Source organism: Eubalaena glacialis, chromosome X, assembly GCF_028564815.1.
Source record: "Eubalaena glacialis isolate mEubGla1 chromosome X, mEubGla1.1.hap2.+ XY, whole genome shotgun sequence".
Taxonomy (NCBI): domain Eukaryota; kingdom Metazoa; phylum Chordata; class Mammalia; order Artiodactyla; family Balaenidae; genus Eubalaena; species Eubalaena glacialis.
Window position 1 is genome coordinate 96,097,697 of NC_083736.1, and position 13,937 is coordinate 96,111,633.

General features: G+C 39.4%; 1 protein-coding gene across 1 annotated transcript; it reads right to left on the reverse strand.

Annotated features, from left to right (window-relative positions):
* Window positions 1–11,918: 11,918 nt before the first annotated feature.
* Window positions 11,919–12,824, reverse strand: LOC133082207 (TATA-box-binding protein-like). Its single transcript, XM_061178699.1, has one exon. The coding sequence runs from the start codon at window positions 12,822–12,824 to the stop codon at window positions 11,919–11,921; it is 906 nt and encodes a 301-aa protein (XP_061034682.1).
* Between the last annotated feature and the right edge of the window lie 1,113 nt (window positions 12,825–13,937).

Consider the following 13,937-nt stretch of genomic DNA (forward strand, 5'->3'; position numbering starts at 1 on the left):
TAAGTTTATTTGAAAGTTGATTGAGATAAATTAAATTGTAACAAGAAGCACATTGTAAGTGCCAGAGCAACCACTAAAAAGTATAAAACAAAGAAATACAGTTAATAAGCCAATTGTGATGATAAAATAAGTCATTAAGAAAATTTCAATTAATCCAGAAGGCAAGAAAAGAAGGAAAAAAGGAAAGGAGAACAGATAGAGTAAGTATAATAAAAATAGCAAGATTTAAAACCAACCATATCCATAATGACATTAAAAGTAAATTGTATAAATCAGTATTCAGTGAACTTTTTCTGGAAAGGATCAGATAGCCAATAGTTTATTTATTTAAATTTTATCTTTCTTTTTTTTTTAACATCTTTATTGGAGTATAATTGCTTTACAATGGTGTGTTAGTTTCTGCATTATAGCAAAGTGAATCAGCTATGCATATACATATATCCCCATATCTCTTCCCTCTTGCATCTCCCTCCCTCCCACCCTCCCTATCCCCCCCTCTAGGTGGTCACAAAACACCGAGCTGATCTCCCTGTGCTATGCAGCTGCTTCCCACTAGCTATTTTATATTTGGTAGTGTATATATGTCCATGCCACTCTCTCACTTTGTCCCAGCTTACCCTTCTCCCTCCCCATATCCTCAAGTCCATTCTCTAGTAGGTCTGCGTCTTTATTCCCGTCTTGCCCCTAGGTTCTTCATGACCATTATTATTTCTTTTTTTTTTAGATTCCATATATATGAGTTAGCATACGTTATTTGTTTTTCTCTTTCTGACTTACTTCACTCTGTAGGACAGACTCTAGGTCCATCCACCTCACTACAAATAACTCAACTTCGTTTCTTTTTATGGCTGAGTAATATTCCATTGTATATATGAGCCACATCTTCTTTATCCATTCACCTGTCGATGGACACTTAGGTTGCTTCCATGTCCTGGCTATTGTAAATAGAGCTGCAATGAACATTGTGGTACATGACTCTTTTTGAATTATGGTTTTCTCAGGGTATATGCCCAGTAGTGGGATTGCTGGGTCATATGGTAGTTCTATTTTTAGTTTTTTAAGGAACCTCCATATTGTTCTCCATAGTGGCTGTATCAATTTACATTCCCACCAACAGTGCAAGAGGGTTCCCTTTTCTCCACACCCTCTCCAGCATTTATTGTTGTAGATTTTTTGATGATGGCCCTTCTGACCAGTGTGAGATGATATCTCAATGTAGTTGTAATGTGCATTTCTCTAATGATAAATGATGTTGAGCATTCTTTCATGTGTTTGTTGGCAATCTGTATATCGTCTTTGGAGAAATGTCTATTTAGGTCTTCTGCCCATTTTTGGATTGGGTTGTTTATTTTTTTGATATTGAGCGGCATGAGCGGCTTGTAAATTTTGGAGATTAATCCTTTGTCAGTTGCTTCATTTGCAAATATTTTCTCCCATTCTGAGGGTTGTCTTTTCATCTTGTTTATGTTTTCCTTTGCTGTGCAAAAGCTTTTAAGTTTCATTAGGTCCCATTTGTTTATTTTTGTTTTTATTTCCATTTCTCTAGGAGGTGGGTCAAAAAGGATCTTGCTGTGATTTATGTCATAGAGTGTTCTGCCTATGTTTTCCTCTAAGAGTTTGATAGTGTCTGGCCTTACATTTAGGTCTTTAATCCATTTTGAGTTTATTTTTGTTTATGGTGTTAGGGAGTGTTCTAATTTCATTCTTTTACATGTACCTGTCCAGTTTTCCCAGCACCACTTATTAAAGAGGCTGTCTTTTCTCCACTCTATATTCTTGCCTCCTTTATCAAAGATAAGGTGACCATATGTGTGTGGGTTTATCTCTGGGCTTTCTATCCTGTTCCATTGATCTATATTTCTGTTTTACTGCCAGTAACATACTGTCTTGATTATTGTAGCTTTGTAGTATAGTCTGAAGTCAGGGAGCCTCGTTCCTCCAGCTCTGTTTTTCTTTCTCAAGATTGCTTTGGCTATTCGGGGTCTCTTGTGTTTCCATACAAATTGTGAAATTTTTTGTTCTAGTTCTGTGGAAAATGCCAGTGGTAGTTTGATAGGGATTGCATTGAATCTGTAGATTGCTTTGGGTAGTAGAGTCATTTTCACGATGTTGATTCTTCCAATCCAAGAACATGGTATATCTCTCCATCTATTTCTATCATCTTTGATTTCTTTCATCAGTGTCTTATAATTTTTCGCATACAGGTCTTTTGTCTCCTTAGGTAAGTTTATTCCTAGATATTTTATTCTTTTTGTTGCAATGGTAAATGGGAGTGTTTTCTTACTTTCACTTTCAGATTTTTCATCATTAGTGTATAAGAATGCAAAAGATTTCTGTGCATTAATTTTGTACCTTGCTACTTTACCAAATTCATCGATTAGCTCTAGTAGTTTTCTGGTAGCATCTTTAGGATTCTCTATGTATAGTATCATGTCATCTGCAAACAGTGACAGCTTTACTTCTTCTTTTCCGATTAGGATTCCTGTTATTTCTTTTTCTTCTCTGATTGCTGTGGCTAAAACTTCCAAACCATGTTGAATAATAGTGGTGAGAGTGGGCAACCTTGTCTTGTTCCTGATCTTAATGGAAATGGTTTCAGTTTTTCACCACTGAGAACGATGTTGGCTGTGGGTTTGTCACATATGGCCTTTATTATGTTGAGGAAAGTTCCCTCTATGCCTACTTTCTGGAGGGTTTTTATCATAAATGTGTGTTGAATTTTGTCAAAAGCTTTCTCTGCATCTATTGAGATGATCATATGTTTTTTCTCCTTCGAATTGTTAATATGGTGTATCACATTGATTGATTTGCGTATATTGAAGAATCCTTGCATTCCTGGGATAAACCCCACTTGATCATGGTGTATGATCCTTTTAATGTGCTGTTGGATTCTGTTTGCTAGGATTTTGTTGAGGATTTTTGCATGTATGTTCATCAGTGATATTGGCCTGTAGTTTTCTTATTTGTGACATCTTTGTCTGGTTTTGGTATCAGGGTGATGGTGGCCTCATAGAAAGAGTTTGGGAGTGTTCCTCCCTCTGCTATATTTTGGAAGACTTTGAGAAGGATAGGTGTTAGCTCTTCTCTAAATGTTTGATAGAATTCGCCTGTGAAGCCATCTGGTCCTGGGCTTTTGTTTGTCAGAAGATTTTTAATCACAGTTTCCATTTCAGTGCTTGTGATTGGTCTGTTCATATTTTCTATTTCTTCCTGGTTCAGTCTCGGAAGGTTGTGCATTTCTAAGAATTTGTCCATTTCTTTCAGGTTGTCCATTTTATTGGCATATAGTTGCTTGTAGTAATCTCTCATGATCCTTTGCATTTCTGCAGTATCAGTTGTTACTTCTCCTTTTACATTTTGAATTCTATTGATTTGAGCGTTCTCCCATTTTTTCTTGATGAGCCTGGCTAATGGTTTATCATTTTGCTTATCTTCTCAAAGAACCAGCTTTTAGTTTTATTGATCTTTGCTATCGTTTCCTTCATTTCTTTTTCATTTATTTCTGCTCTGATCTTTATGATTTCTTTCCTTCTGCTAACTTTGGGGTTTTTTTTTGTTCTTCTTTCTCTAATTGCTTTAGGTGTAAGGTTAGGTTGTTTATTTGAGATGTTTCTTGTTTCTTAAGGTAGGATTGTATTGCTATAAACTTCCCTCTTAGAACTGCTTTTGCTGCATCCCATAGGTTTTGGGTCATCGTGTTTTCATTGCCATTTTTTTCTAGGTATTTTTTGATTTCCTCTTTGATTTCTTCAGTGATCTGTTGGTTATTTAGTAGTGTATTGTTTAGCCTCCATGTGTTTGTATGTTTTACAGATTTTGACTGTGTAACTGATATCTAGTTTCATAACGTTGTGGTTGGAAAAGATACTTGATATGATTTCAATTTTCTTTAATTTACCAAGGCTTGATTTGTGACCCAAGATATGATCTATCCTGGAGAATGTTCCATGAGCACTTGAGAAGAAAGTGTATTCTGTTGTTTTTGGATGGAATGTCCTATAAATATCAATTAAGTCCATCTTGTTTAATGTAGCATTTAAAGCTTGTGTTTCCTTCTTTATTTTCATTTTGGATGATCTGTCCATTGGTGAAAGTGGGGTGTTAAAGTCCCCTACTATGATTGTGTTACTGTCAATTTCCCCTTTTATGGCTGTTAGTATTTGCCTTATATACTGAGGTGCTCCTATGTTGGGTGCATAAATATTTACAATTGTTATATCTTCTTCTTGGATTGATCCCTTGATCATTATGTAGTGTCCGTCTTTGTGTCTTGTAATAGTCTTTGCTTTAAAGTCTATTTTGTCTGATATGAGAATTGCTACTCCAGCTTTCTTTTGATCTCTATTTGCATGGAATATCTTTTTCCATCCCCTCACTTTCAGTCTGTATGTGTCCCTAGGTCTGAAGTGGGTCTCTTCTAGACAGCATATATATGGGTCTTGTTCTTTCATCCATTCAGCCAGTCTATGTCTTTTGTTTGGAGCATTTAATCCATTTACATTTAAAGTAATTATCGATATGTATGTTTCTATTACCATTTTGTTCATTGTTTTTGGTTTGCTATTGTAGGTCTTTTCCTTCTCTTGTGTTTCCTGCCTAGAGAAGTTCCTTTAGCATTTGTTGTAAAGCTGGTTTGGTGGTGCTGAATTCTCTTAGCTTTTGCTTGTCTGAAAAAGTTTTAATTTCTCCATCAAATCTGAATGAGATCCTTGCTGGGTAGAGTAATCTTGGTTGTAGGTTTTTCTCTTTCATCACTTTAAATAAGTCCTGCCACTCCCTGATAGCTTGCAGAGTTTCTGCTGAAAGATCAGCTGTTAACCTTATTGGGATTCCCTTGTATGTTATTTGTTGTTTTTCCCTTGCTGCTTTTAATATTTTTTCTTTGTATTTAATTTTTGATAGTTTGATTAATATGTGTGTTGGCGTGTTTCTCCTTGGATTTATCATGTATGGGACCCTCTGTGCTTCCTGGAGTTGATTAAGTATTTACTTTCCCATATTAGGGAAGTTTTCAACTACAGTGCCTTCAAATATTTTCTCAGTCCCTTTCTTTTTCTCTTCTTCTTCTGGGACCCCTATAATTCGAATGTTGGTGACTTTAATGTTGTCCCAGAGGTCTCTGAGAGTGTCTTCAGTTTTTTTCATTCTTTTTTCTTTATTCTGCTCTGTGGTAGTTATTTCCACTATTTTTTCTTCCAAGTCACTTATCCGTTCTTCTGCCTCAGTTATTCTGCTATTGATCCCTTCTAGAGAATTTTTAATTTCATTTATTGTGTTGTTCATCATTGTTTGTTTGCTCTTTAGTTCTTTTAGGTCCTTGTTAAACATTTCTTGTATTTTCTCCATTCTATTTCCAAATTTTTGATTATCTTTACTATCATTATTCTGAATTCTTTTTCAGGTAGACTGCCTATTTCCTCTTCATTTGTTAGGTCTGGTGGGTTTTTACCTTGCTCCTTCATCTGCTCTGTGTTTCTCTGTCTTCTTATTTTGCTTAACTTACTGTGTTTGGGCTCTCCTTTTCGCAGGCTTCAGGTTCGTAGTTCCCCTTGTTTTTGGTTTCTGCCCCCAGTGTCTAAGGTTGGCTCAGTGGGTTGTGTAGGCTTCCTGGTGGAGGGGACTAGTGCCTGTGTTCTGGTGGATGAGGCTGGATCTTGTCTTTCTAGTGGGCAGGTCCATGTCTGGTGGTGTGTTTTTGGGTGTCTGTCACCTTATTATGCTTTTAGGCAGCCTCTCTGCTAATGGGTGGGGTTGTGTTCCTGTCTTGCTAGTTGTTTGGCATAGGGTGTCCAGCACTGTATCTTGCTGGTCATTGACTGGAGGAGGGTCTTGGCATTGAGATGGAGATCTCTGGGAGATTTTCACCGTTTGATATTACCTGGAGCTGGGAGGTCTGTGGTGGACCAATGTCCTGAACTTGGCTCTCCCACCTCAGAGGCACTGCCCTCATGCCTGGCCAGAGCACCAAGAGCCTGTCATCCATACGGCTCAGAATAAAAGGGAGAAAGGAAGGAAGGAAGGAAGGAAGGAAGAAAGAAAGAAAGAAAGAAAGAAAGAAAGAAAGAAAGAAGAAAAAGATAAAATAAAATAAAATAAAGTTATTTAAAATAAACAATAATTATTAAAAAAATTAAAAGTAATAAAAAAGAAAGAAAGAAGAGAGCAAGCAAACCAAAAAACAAATCCACCAATGATAACAAGCACTAAATCTATACTAAAAAAAAGAAAAGAAAAGAAAAAAAACCGGACAGACAGAACCCTAGGACAAATGGTAAAAGCAAAGCTCTACAGACAAAATCACACACAGAAGCATACCCATACACTTTCACAAAAAGAGAAAAAGGGGGAAAAAATATATATCGTTGCTCCCAAAGTCCACCTCCTCAAATTGGGATGATTTGTTGTCTATTCAGTTATTCCACAGATGCAGGGTACATCAAGTTGATTGTGGAGATTTAATCCACTGCTCCTGAGGCTGCTGGGAGAGATTACCCTTTCTCTTCTTTGTTCGCACAGCTCCTGGGGTTCAGCTTTGGATTTGGCCCCGCCTCTGCTTGTAGGTCTCCTGAGGGCGTCTGTTCTTCGCTCACACAGGACGGGATTAAAGGAGCAGCTGATTCGGGGGCTCTGGCTCACTCAGGCCGGGGGGAGGGAGGCATACAGAATGCGGGGCGACCCTGCGGTGGCAGAGGCCGTTGTGACATTGCACCAGCCTGAGGCACGCTGTGCATTCTCCCGGAGAAGTTGTCCCTGGATCACGGGACCCTGGCAGTGGCAGGCTGCACAGGCTCCTGGGAGGGGAGGTGTGGATAGTGACCTGTGCTTGCACACAGGCTTCTTGGTGTCTGCAGTAGCAGCCTTAGCGTCTCATGCCCGTCTCTGGGGTCCGCGCTGATAGCCGCCACTTGCACTCGTCTCTGGAGCTCATTTAGGCTGCGCTCTTAATCCTCTCACCTCGCGCACCGCAAAACAAAGAGGCAAGAAAAAGTCTCTTGCCTCTTCAGCAGGTCCAGACCTTTTTCCGGACTCCCTCCCCACTAGCTGTGGCGCACTAGCCCCCTTCAGGCTGTGTTCACGCCGCCAACACCAGTCCTCTCCCTGGGATCCGACCGAAGCCCGAGCCTCAGCTCCCAGCCCCCGCCCGCCCCGGCGGGTGAGCAGACAAGCCTCTCGGGCTGGTGAGTGCTGGTCGGCACTGATCCTCTGTGTGGGAATCTTTCCGCTTTGCCCTCCGTACCCCTGTTGCTGCGCTCTCCTCCATGGCTCCAAAGCTTCCCCCCTCTGACACCCACAGTCTCCTCCCTGAAGGGGCTTCCTAGTGTGTGGAAACTTTTCCTCCTTCGCAGCTCCCTCCCACTGGTGCAGGTCCCATCCCTATTCTTTTGTCTCTGTTTTTTCTTTTTTCTTTTGCCCTACCCAGGTACGTGGGGAGTTTCTTGCCTTTTGGGAAGTCTGAGGTCTTCTGCCAGTGTTCAGTAGGTGTTCTGTAGGAGTTGTTCCACATGTAGATGTATTTCTGATGTATTTGTGGGGAGGAAGGTGATCTCCACGTCTTACTCTTTTGCCATTTTGAAGCTCCTTCCAATAGTTTAGATTTTGAAGGCCATACAGTGTTTGTCTGAATTACTCAACTCTACTGTTGTAGCATGAAAATAGCCATAGGTAATATATAAAAGAATAAGCCTGACTTTGTTCTAGTAATGTTTTATTTACAAAAACTGCCAGTGGGTTGGGCTGGAGTTGGCCTACAGGCCATAATTTCCTGACCTGTGGTCTAAGTACTCCAGTTAAAAGGCAGATTGTCAGATTTCATTGATAAAAAACACTTAAGAAACTAGGAGTAGAAGGGAAATTCCTCAACTTGATAAAGGACATCTGTGAAAGCCCCACAGCCAGCATCGTACTTAATGGTAAAAGACTGGAAGCTTTCCACCTAAGATCAGGAACAAGACAAGGGTGTCCATTCTCATTACTTCTACTTAACATTGTCTTTGAGGTTCTAACCAGGACAAATAGGCCAGAAAATGAAATAAAATGTGCCCAGATTGGAAAGGAAGAAGTAAAATTATCGCCATTCACAGATGACATGATCTTGAATATAGAAAATCCTAAGGAATCCATTAAAAAACTACTAGAACTAATAAACAAGTTCAGCAAGATTGAAGAATATAAAATCAGTATATAAAAAACATTTGTATTTCTATACATTAGCAACAAATAATCCAAAAAGGAAATTACAACAGCATCAAAAACAATAAATACTTAGAAATAAATTTAACAAAAGTTCAAGACATATACATAGAAAATAACAAAACATCATTAAAATAAATTAAAGATCTAAATAAATGGAATGACACCCCATGTTCATGGATTAGGAGATAATGTTAAGATGGCAATACTCCCCAAATTGATCTATAGAACCAACACAATTCCTATCAAAATCATAGCTGCCTATTTTTAAAACAGAAATTGACAAGCTGACACTAAAATTGATATGGGAATGCAAGGGACGCAGAATAGTTAAAACACTCCTGAAAAAGGAAAACAGAGTTGGAGACTCCCACTTTCTAATTTCAAAACTCACTATAAAACCACAGTAATCAAGACACTGTGGCATTGACATAATAACAGTGGCATCAACAGGCAGAGTTAGGCGTGAGTTTGAAGTCCGAGGTCATGGATTTAAAATTGAACTAGTTGACTCAGTTGTGAGATTTTTTCTCCAGCAAACTTTTCTTGCTTGAAGGCAGGCACAGAGAAGGTGAACGATAGGTTTCAGCTAGCATTTTGATGATGGGAGAGAGGGACAACTGCAATAAATGCATATGCAAGAGAGTGGTTGTAATTTTTGACCATGGAATCTAAAGGAAACAAGTGAAGCCAAGTGATAGGTAGGAAAGGTTTATTTTTTATTCTAATTTTCAGGTAGAAGGGTGTTTTTTCCATAAAATTAAAATATAACATATAAACAAAAAAGTGCAAAAATTATTTTGTGTACAGACTGATGAATTTTCACAAAGTAAACATACTCTGTAACTAGCCCCCAGATCAAAAACCAGAATGTGGCCAGGCCTAACTCTGCCTGATGATGCCACTATGTTTCTCTGGGAGGCTTCACTTTGTCTCTTCACATGGACACTATTTCAAACCTTTTTCTCTCTCATCAAGCCTCCCATATCTCCTCCTTTACTTTCACTCCCATTTGTTGGCCTTGACTTGTATTTTATTGAGAAAATAGAAACCATTACAGAAAACTCGCACTTCCTTCCACCATCAAGTCTACAATCCTATCTGTACTTTCACCCATATTTTCCTCTTACTTTCTCTTACAACTGAGTAAGCATCCATCCTCCTACCAAAGGCCAATGTCTCACATACGGTTTGAAGGTTACCCCTCTTACCTCCTAAGAAACTTGCTCTTTGACTTAGTTATTCCCTCTCTCTTTTGTATCAATTTCTCTGTTTGTATTCAATCATTTCTATCAGCATAAAACATCTTCTACTAGTCCCATTCTTTTAAAGAAAAAAAGTTTTGAATCTAGGTCATCCTTCAGCCACTGTTATGCTTCTCTGATTCCCTTTACCACAAAACTTCCCAACCCAGTTGTCTGTAGTTGATGTCTCCACATCCTCACCTCTTCATTTCTCCTCAGCCCACAATTTTCCTGCTTCCATCTCCATCATAGTTCTTGAGATACTGTTCTTCCCAAGGTCAGTAATTACCTCAGTATTGCCAAGTTCAACAGTCACTGCTTTGTTTTCATTTTACTTGACTCCTCAACAGCACTCCTTTCTTCTTGAAATATTCTCCTCATGGTTTCTGTATTAGTCAGCTCAAGCTGCCATAACAAATACCATAGACTGGGTGGCTTAAACAACAGAAATTTATTTCTCACAGTTCTGGAGGCTAGGATGTTCAAGATCAAGGTCCAATATGGTTTGATTTTTGGTGAGGACTCTCTTCCTGGCTTGCTGATGGCTACCTTCTCACTGTGTCTTCATATGGCAATATATATGTACATATGGAGAGAGACAGAGAGAGAGAGAGAGAGGGAACGATCTCTGGTATCTCTTCCTCTTCTTATAAGGACACCAATCCTATTAGATTAGGGCCCTACCCTTTTGACCTCATTTAACCTTAACTACTTACTCAAGACCCTGTCTCCAAATACAATCACGTTAGGGGTTAGTGTTTCAACATATGAATTTTGGAGGAACACAATTCAGCCCATAGTAGCTTCTGTAACACTAGTCTTTCCTGTTTTTTGTTCCTCCCTCAGCTTATTGCTCTGGTTCCTTTGTTGGCTTCTCATCCTATAACTGACTCTAAATGTTGGCATCCTTCCATACTCTTTATGGACCCTCTTCGCTTGCTACATTCTCTCCCTAGCAATGTTCATCAGTTCTCATGGATTCAAATACCATCCAATGTTGATGATTTTCAAATTTGTATTTCCAGATTTTCATATCCAGCTGTCCACTTGAAATTTCCACTGTGATATCTCGTAGTAATATCAAACAACATGTTGAAAAGTGAAACTATTGTTTTTTTTCTACCAAACTTGCTTCCCATCCACAATCTTCCCCATTCCAGTTAATAGCATCAGCATCCATCCACAATTTTTCTAGCCAGAAACTTATGAATTCCTTGATTCCTTGCTCTGAAACCTTGATTTGCTTTCCTCTTGTCTTACTCTTCCCTGAAACAGATACACCAGCCAATCATGCCAATTGTAGTGCCAACATATATCTGGAATCCACCTCTGACTTCTACTGACACTATCTTAGTCAAGCCACACATGAGTCACTACAACAGAATCCCAACTGGTCTCTCTGGTTCCATTCTTGCCTAATCTAATTCATTCTCCACTCAGCAAAGTGATTTTTAAAAATGTTAAATAAATCATGTTACTTTATTACATAGATCTATTCAATAACTTTCTATTACACTTTGGATAAAATTCAGAGTCAGGTATCATGACCTGTTAAGGCCCTGCATGATTGGACCTCTTTATATTTTGACACCCTCATCTTCTGCCATTCTCCATATCATGTACACTTCTTCAGGCACACTGGTCTTTTTCTCACTTTCTTAAACAAGGCAGTCACTTTCCTATTTCAAGGTCATTATGTATGCTGTTCTTTCCATTTATAGTGCTCCTCACTGACTTTTCTCAAGGCAAACTCCCTAGATCTCAGCATGAGGGTCTCTTCCTCAGGAGATCTTTTCTCACCTTGTTTTTTTTTTTCACTTTTCTAAACAGCATTTATTGTACAGAGTACTCTGAAGGAAGAAAAATATGTACAGCCATTTGTTTTCATTAATACATTTCTATTCTGTCCTGCAATACTGAAAAGGTGGAATGTGGCACAAAAATAACCCCTAGGAGTTACAAATTAGCAAACAACACTTTTAAAAAAGATTTTTACTTTTCTGGTAGAAATATAAAAACTGTGGTTTATAGGGAAGAAATTAAACAAAATAAAGTCCAATCAATTGTTGAGGTGGCTTTGACACTTAAAGTTTTGTCCCTTAAACCAACTTGTCAACAGCAGTAAGTGTTTAAAATCTAAATATAAATAAATGGGCAGCTCTGCCCGAATAGCAGCCCAGTTCGAGCAACTTACAGTAACACTTCGGTGTTCTCTGTGCAGAAATAATACCCCTTCCTGGCATCCTTATGGGGTACACATGCAGGAGAGCTTCACCTCACGCTGCAACATACAACTGAACATCCATCCTCTCATCACATGGGGCCGTCCACAACACCACTAAATGTACCAAAACTGATTTGTTAAAAAAAAACAAACAAACAGCAGAAACTAACACACTATTGTAAAGCAATTATACTCCAATAAAGATGTTAAAAAAAATTAAAAAACAAGTGGATGGGGGAGGCAGGAATAGATGACAGCCATTACGTTGTCTTCCTGAAACCCTTTAGAATAGGGTAGATGTTCTCAAAGGCTTCATAAATTTCTGCTCTGACTTTAGCACCTGTTAATATAACTTTTCCAGAAACAAAAATAAGGAGAACAATTCTCGGTTTGATCATTCTGTAGATTAAACCAGGAAATAACTCTGGCTCATAACTACTGAACTGTTGGTGGGTAAGCACAAAGCCTTCTAACTTTATAGGGAACTTCACATCACAGCTCCCAACCATGTTCTGAATCTTGAAGTCCAAGAACTTAGCTGGAACACCCAACTTCTGTACAACCCTGGCATATTTTCTTGCTGCTAGTCTGGACTGTTCTTCACTCTTGGCTCCTGTGCGCACCATCTTCCCAGAACTGAATATCAGTGCAGTGGTCCGGGGCTCTCTTATTCTCATAATTACAGCAGCAAACCACTTGGGACTATATTCAGCATTCCCTGCATGAAGTGCAATGGTCTTTAGGTCAAGTTTACAACCAAGATTCACTGTGGATACAATATTTTGCAGCTGCGGCACAATCCCAGAGCTCTCTGAGGCTGGCGTGGCAGGGGTAATGGGGGTCATGGGGGAGGGATACAGGGGAGTGGTGCCCGGCAAGGGTGCGGTCGTAAGACTCTGTGAGTGGAAAAGCTGTGGTGTCTGGCCCGAGGCCCCCTGGGTTGCCTGCTGGGACGTCGACTGCTGAACGGCTGCCACTGCTGCCTGCTGCTGCTGCTGCTGTTGCTGCTGCTGTCTTTGCTGCTCTTCCAATATAGACAGACTGTTGGTGTTCTGAATAGGCTGTGGAGTCAGTCCTGTGCCATAAAGCATCATTAGACTAAAGATAGGGATTCCAGGAGTCATGGCACCCTGGGCATAAGGTGGGAGGTTGTTGTTCTGATCCATGAGGTTCATTTTCTTCTTGGCAAATCAAAAACCTTTGGACTGTAAATCGCCTCAGCATTCAGTCTTTTCCTAGAGCATCCCCAGCACACTCTTCTTAGCGACTTCCTTAACTCTCTGGGTTATCTTCATGCACACCAAGAAACAGTGATACTTATCCTCAGAAAAGAGAGTTGTTTGTAGAATCTCCTCATTTTTTGGTCAAATTTGATATTTTTTTTGATATAATCACTGGAGTCACTGCAGAGATAACTCTCACCTTCTTATCAGGAATAATTTGCTCCATCTTTGCCTCCTATAACTCTATCTCAACTCCTTGATTGTTTCTTTTGTTAACATTTACAATTTACAATACTTCTATTCATGTATTTTGCTTTGTTTAATGTCAGTATCCCCCACTAGACTGCAAGCTCCATTTTTGTTTGTCTTGCTCACTGCTGATTTCTCAGGTCCTAGCCTGGAATAAAATGAACTCTCCATAGATAATACTTGTTGAACCAAAAAATTTAAAATAACAAGCATGAGGGCTTCCTTTCATAGATTTTGGCAGTCTAGCCTAATGGACACAGGAACCTCTGATATCAAATTCAGCCTTCCGAGCAATGAGTAGTCCTTCCCAGACCCACTTCACCTCTAAGGAGATTCAACATGGCTCTGTTTAGCCGAGGTCCTTTAAGGTCTGTGGAAGAAGGTTCTGAGCCTGGGGTCTATGAATAGGATTGGTGGTTTATGAAACCTCTGAAATTGTATATAGTAATTTGTGAATATGTTAATCTGTCTATTTTTCTAGGGAAAAATTCTACAACTTTGATCAGATTCTTAAAGGAGTTCATGACCCAGAAAAGGTTAAGAATCACTCACCGAAGGGTCTTTTCCTGGGATAACTGCCAGCCAGAAGTCCTGAACTGCTCTAATTAAAATGTAATTGGAGAATGGAGCTGAATCCACTATTTCCTTTGAGCTTTTCCTGGAGCTATGATCAGACCTGCTTGAGCCTTCCCTGGATTTCGGGTACATTTTTGACATTATATAATGTGCCTTAAATCTTATCTAGTCATGCTCTGCCCCCGTGACCCACATTGACCTGGTTGCTGTTTCCTGCCTAATCTTAGATTC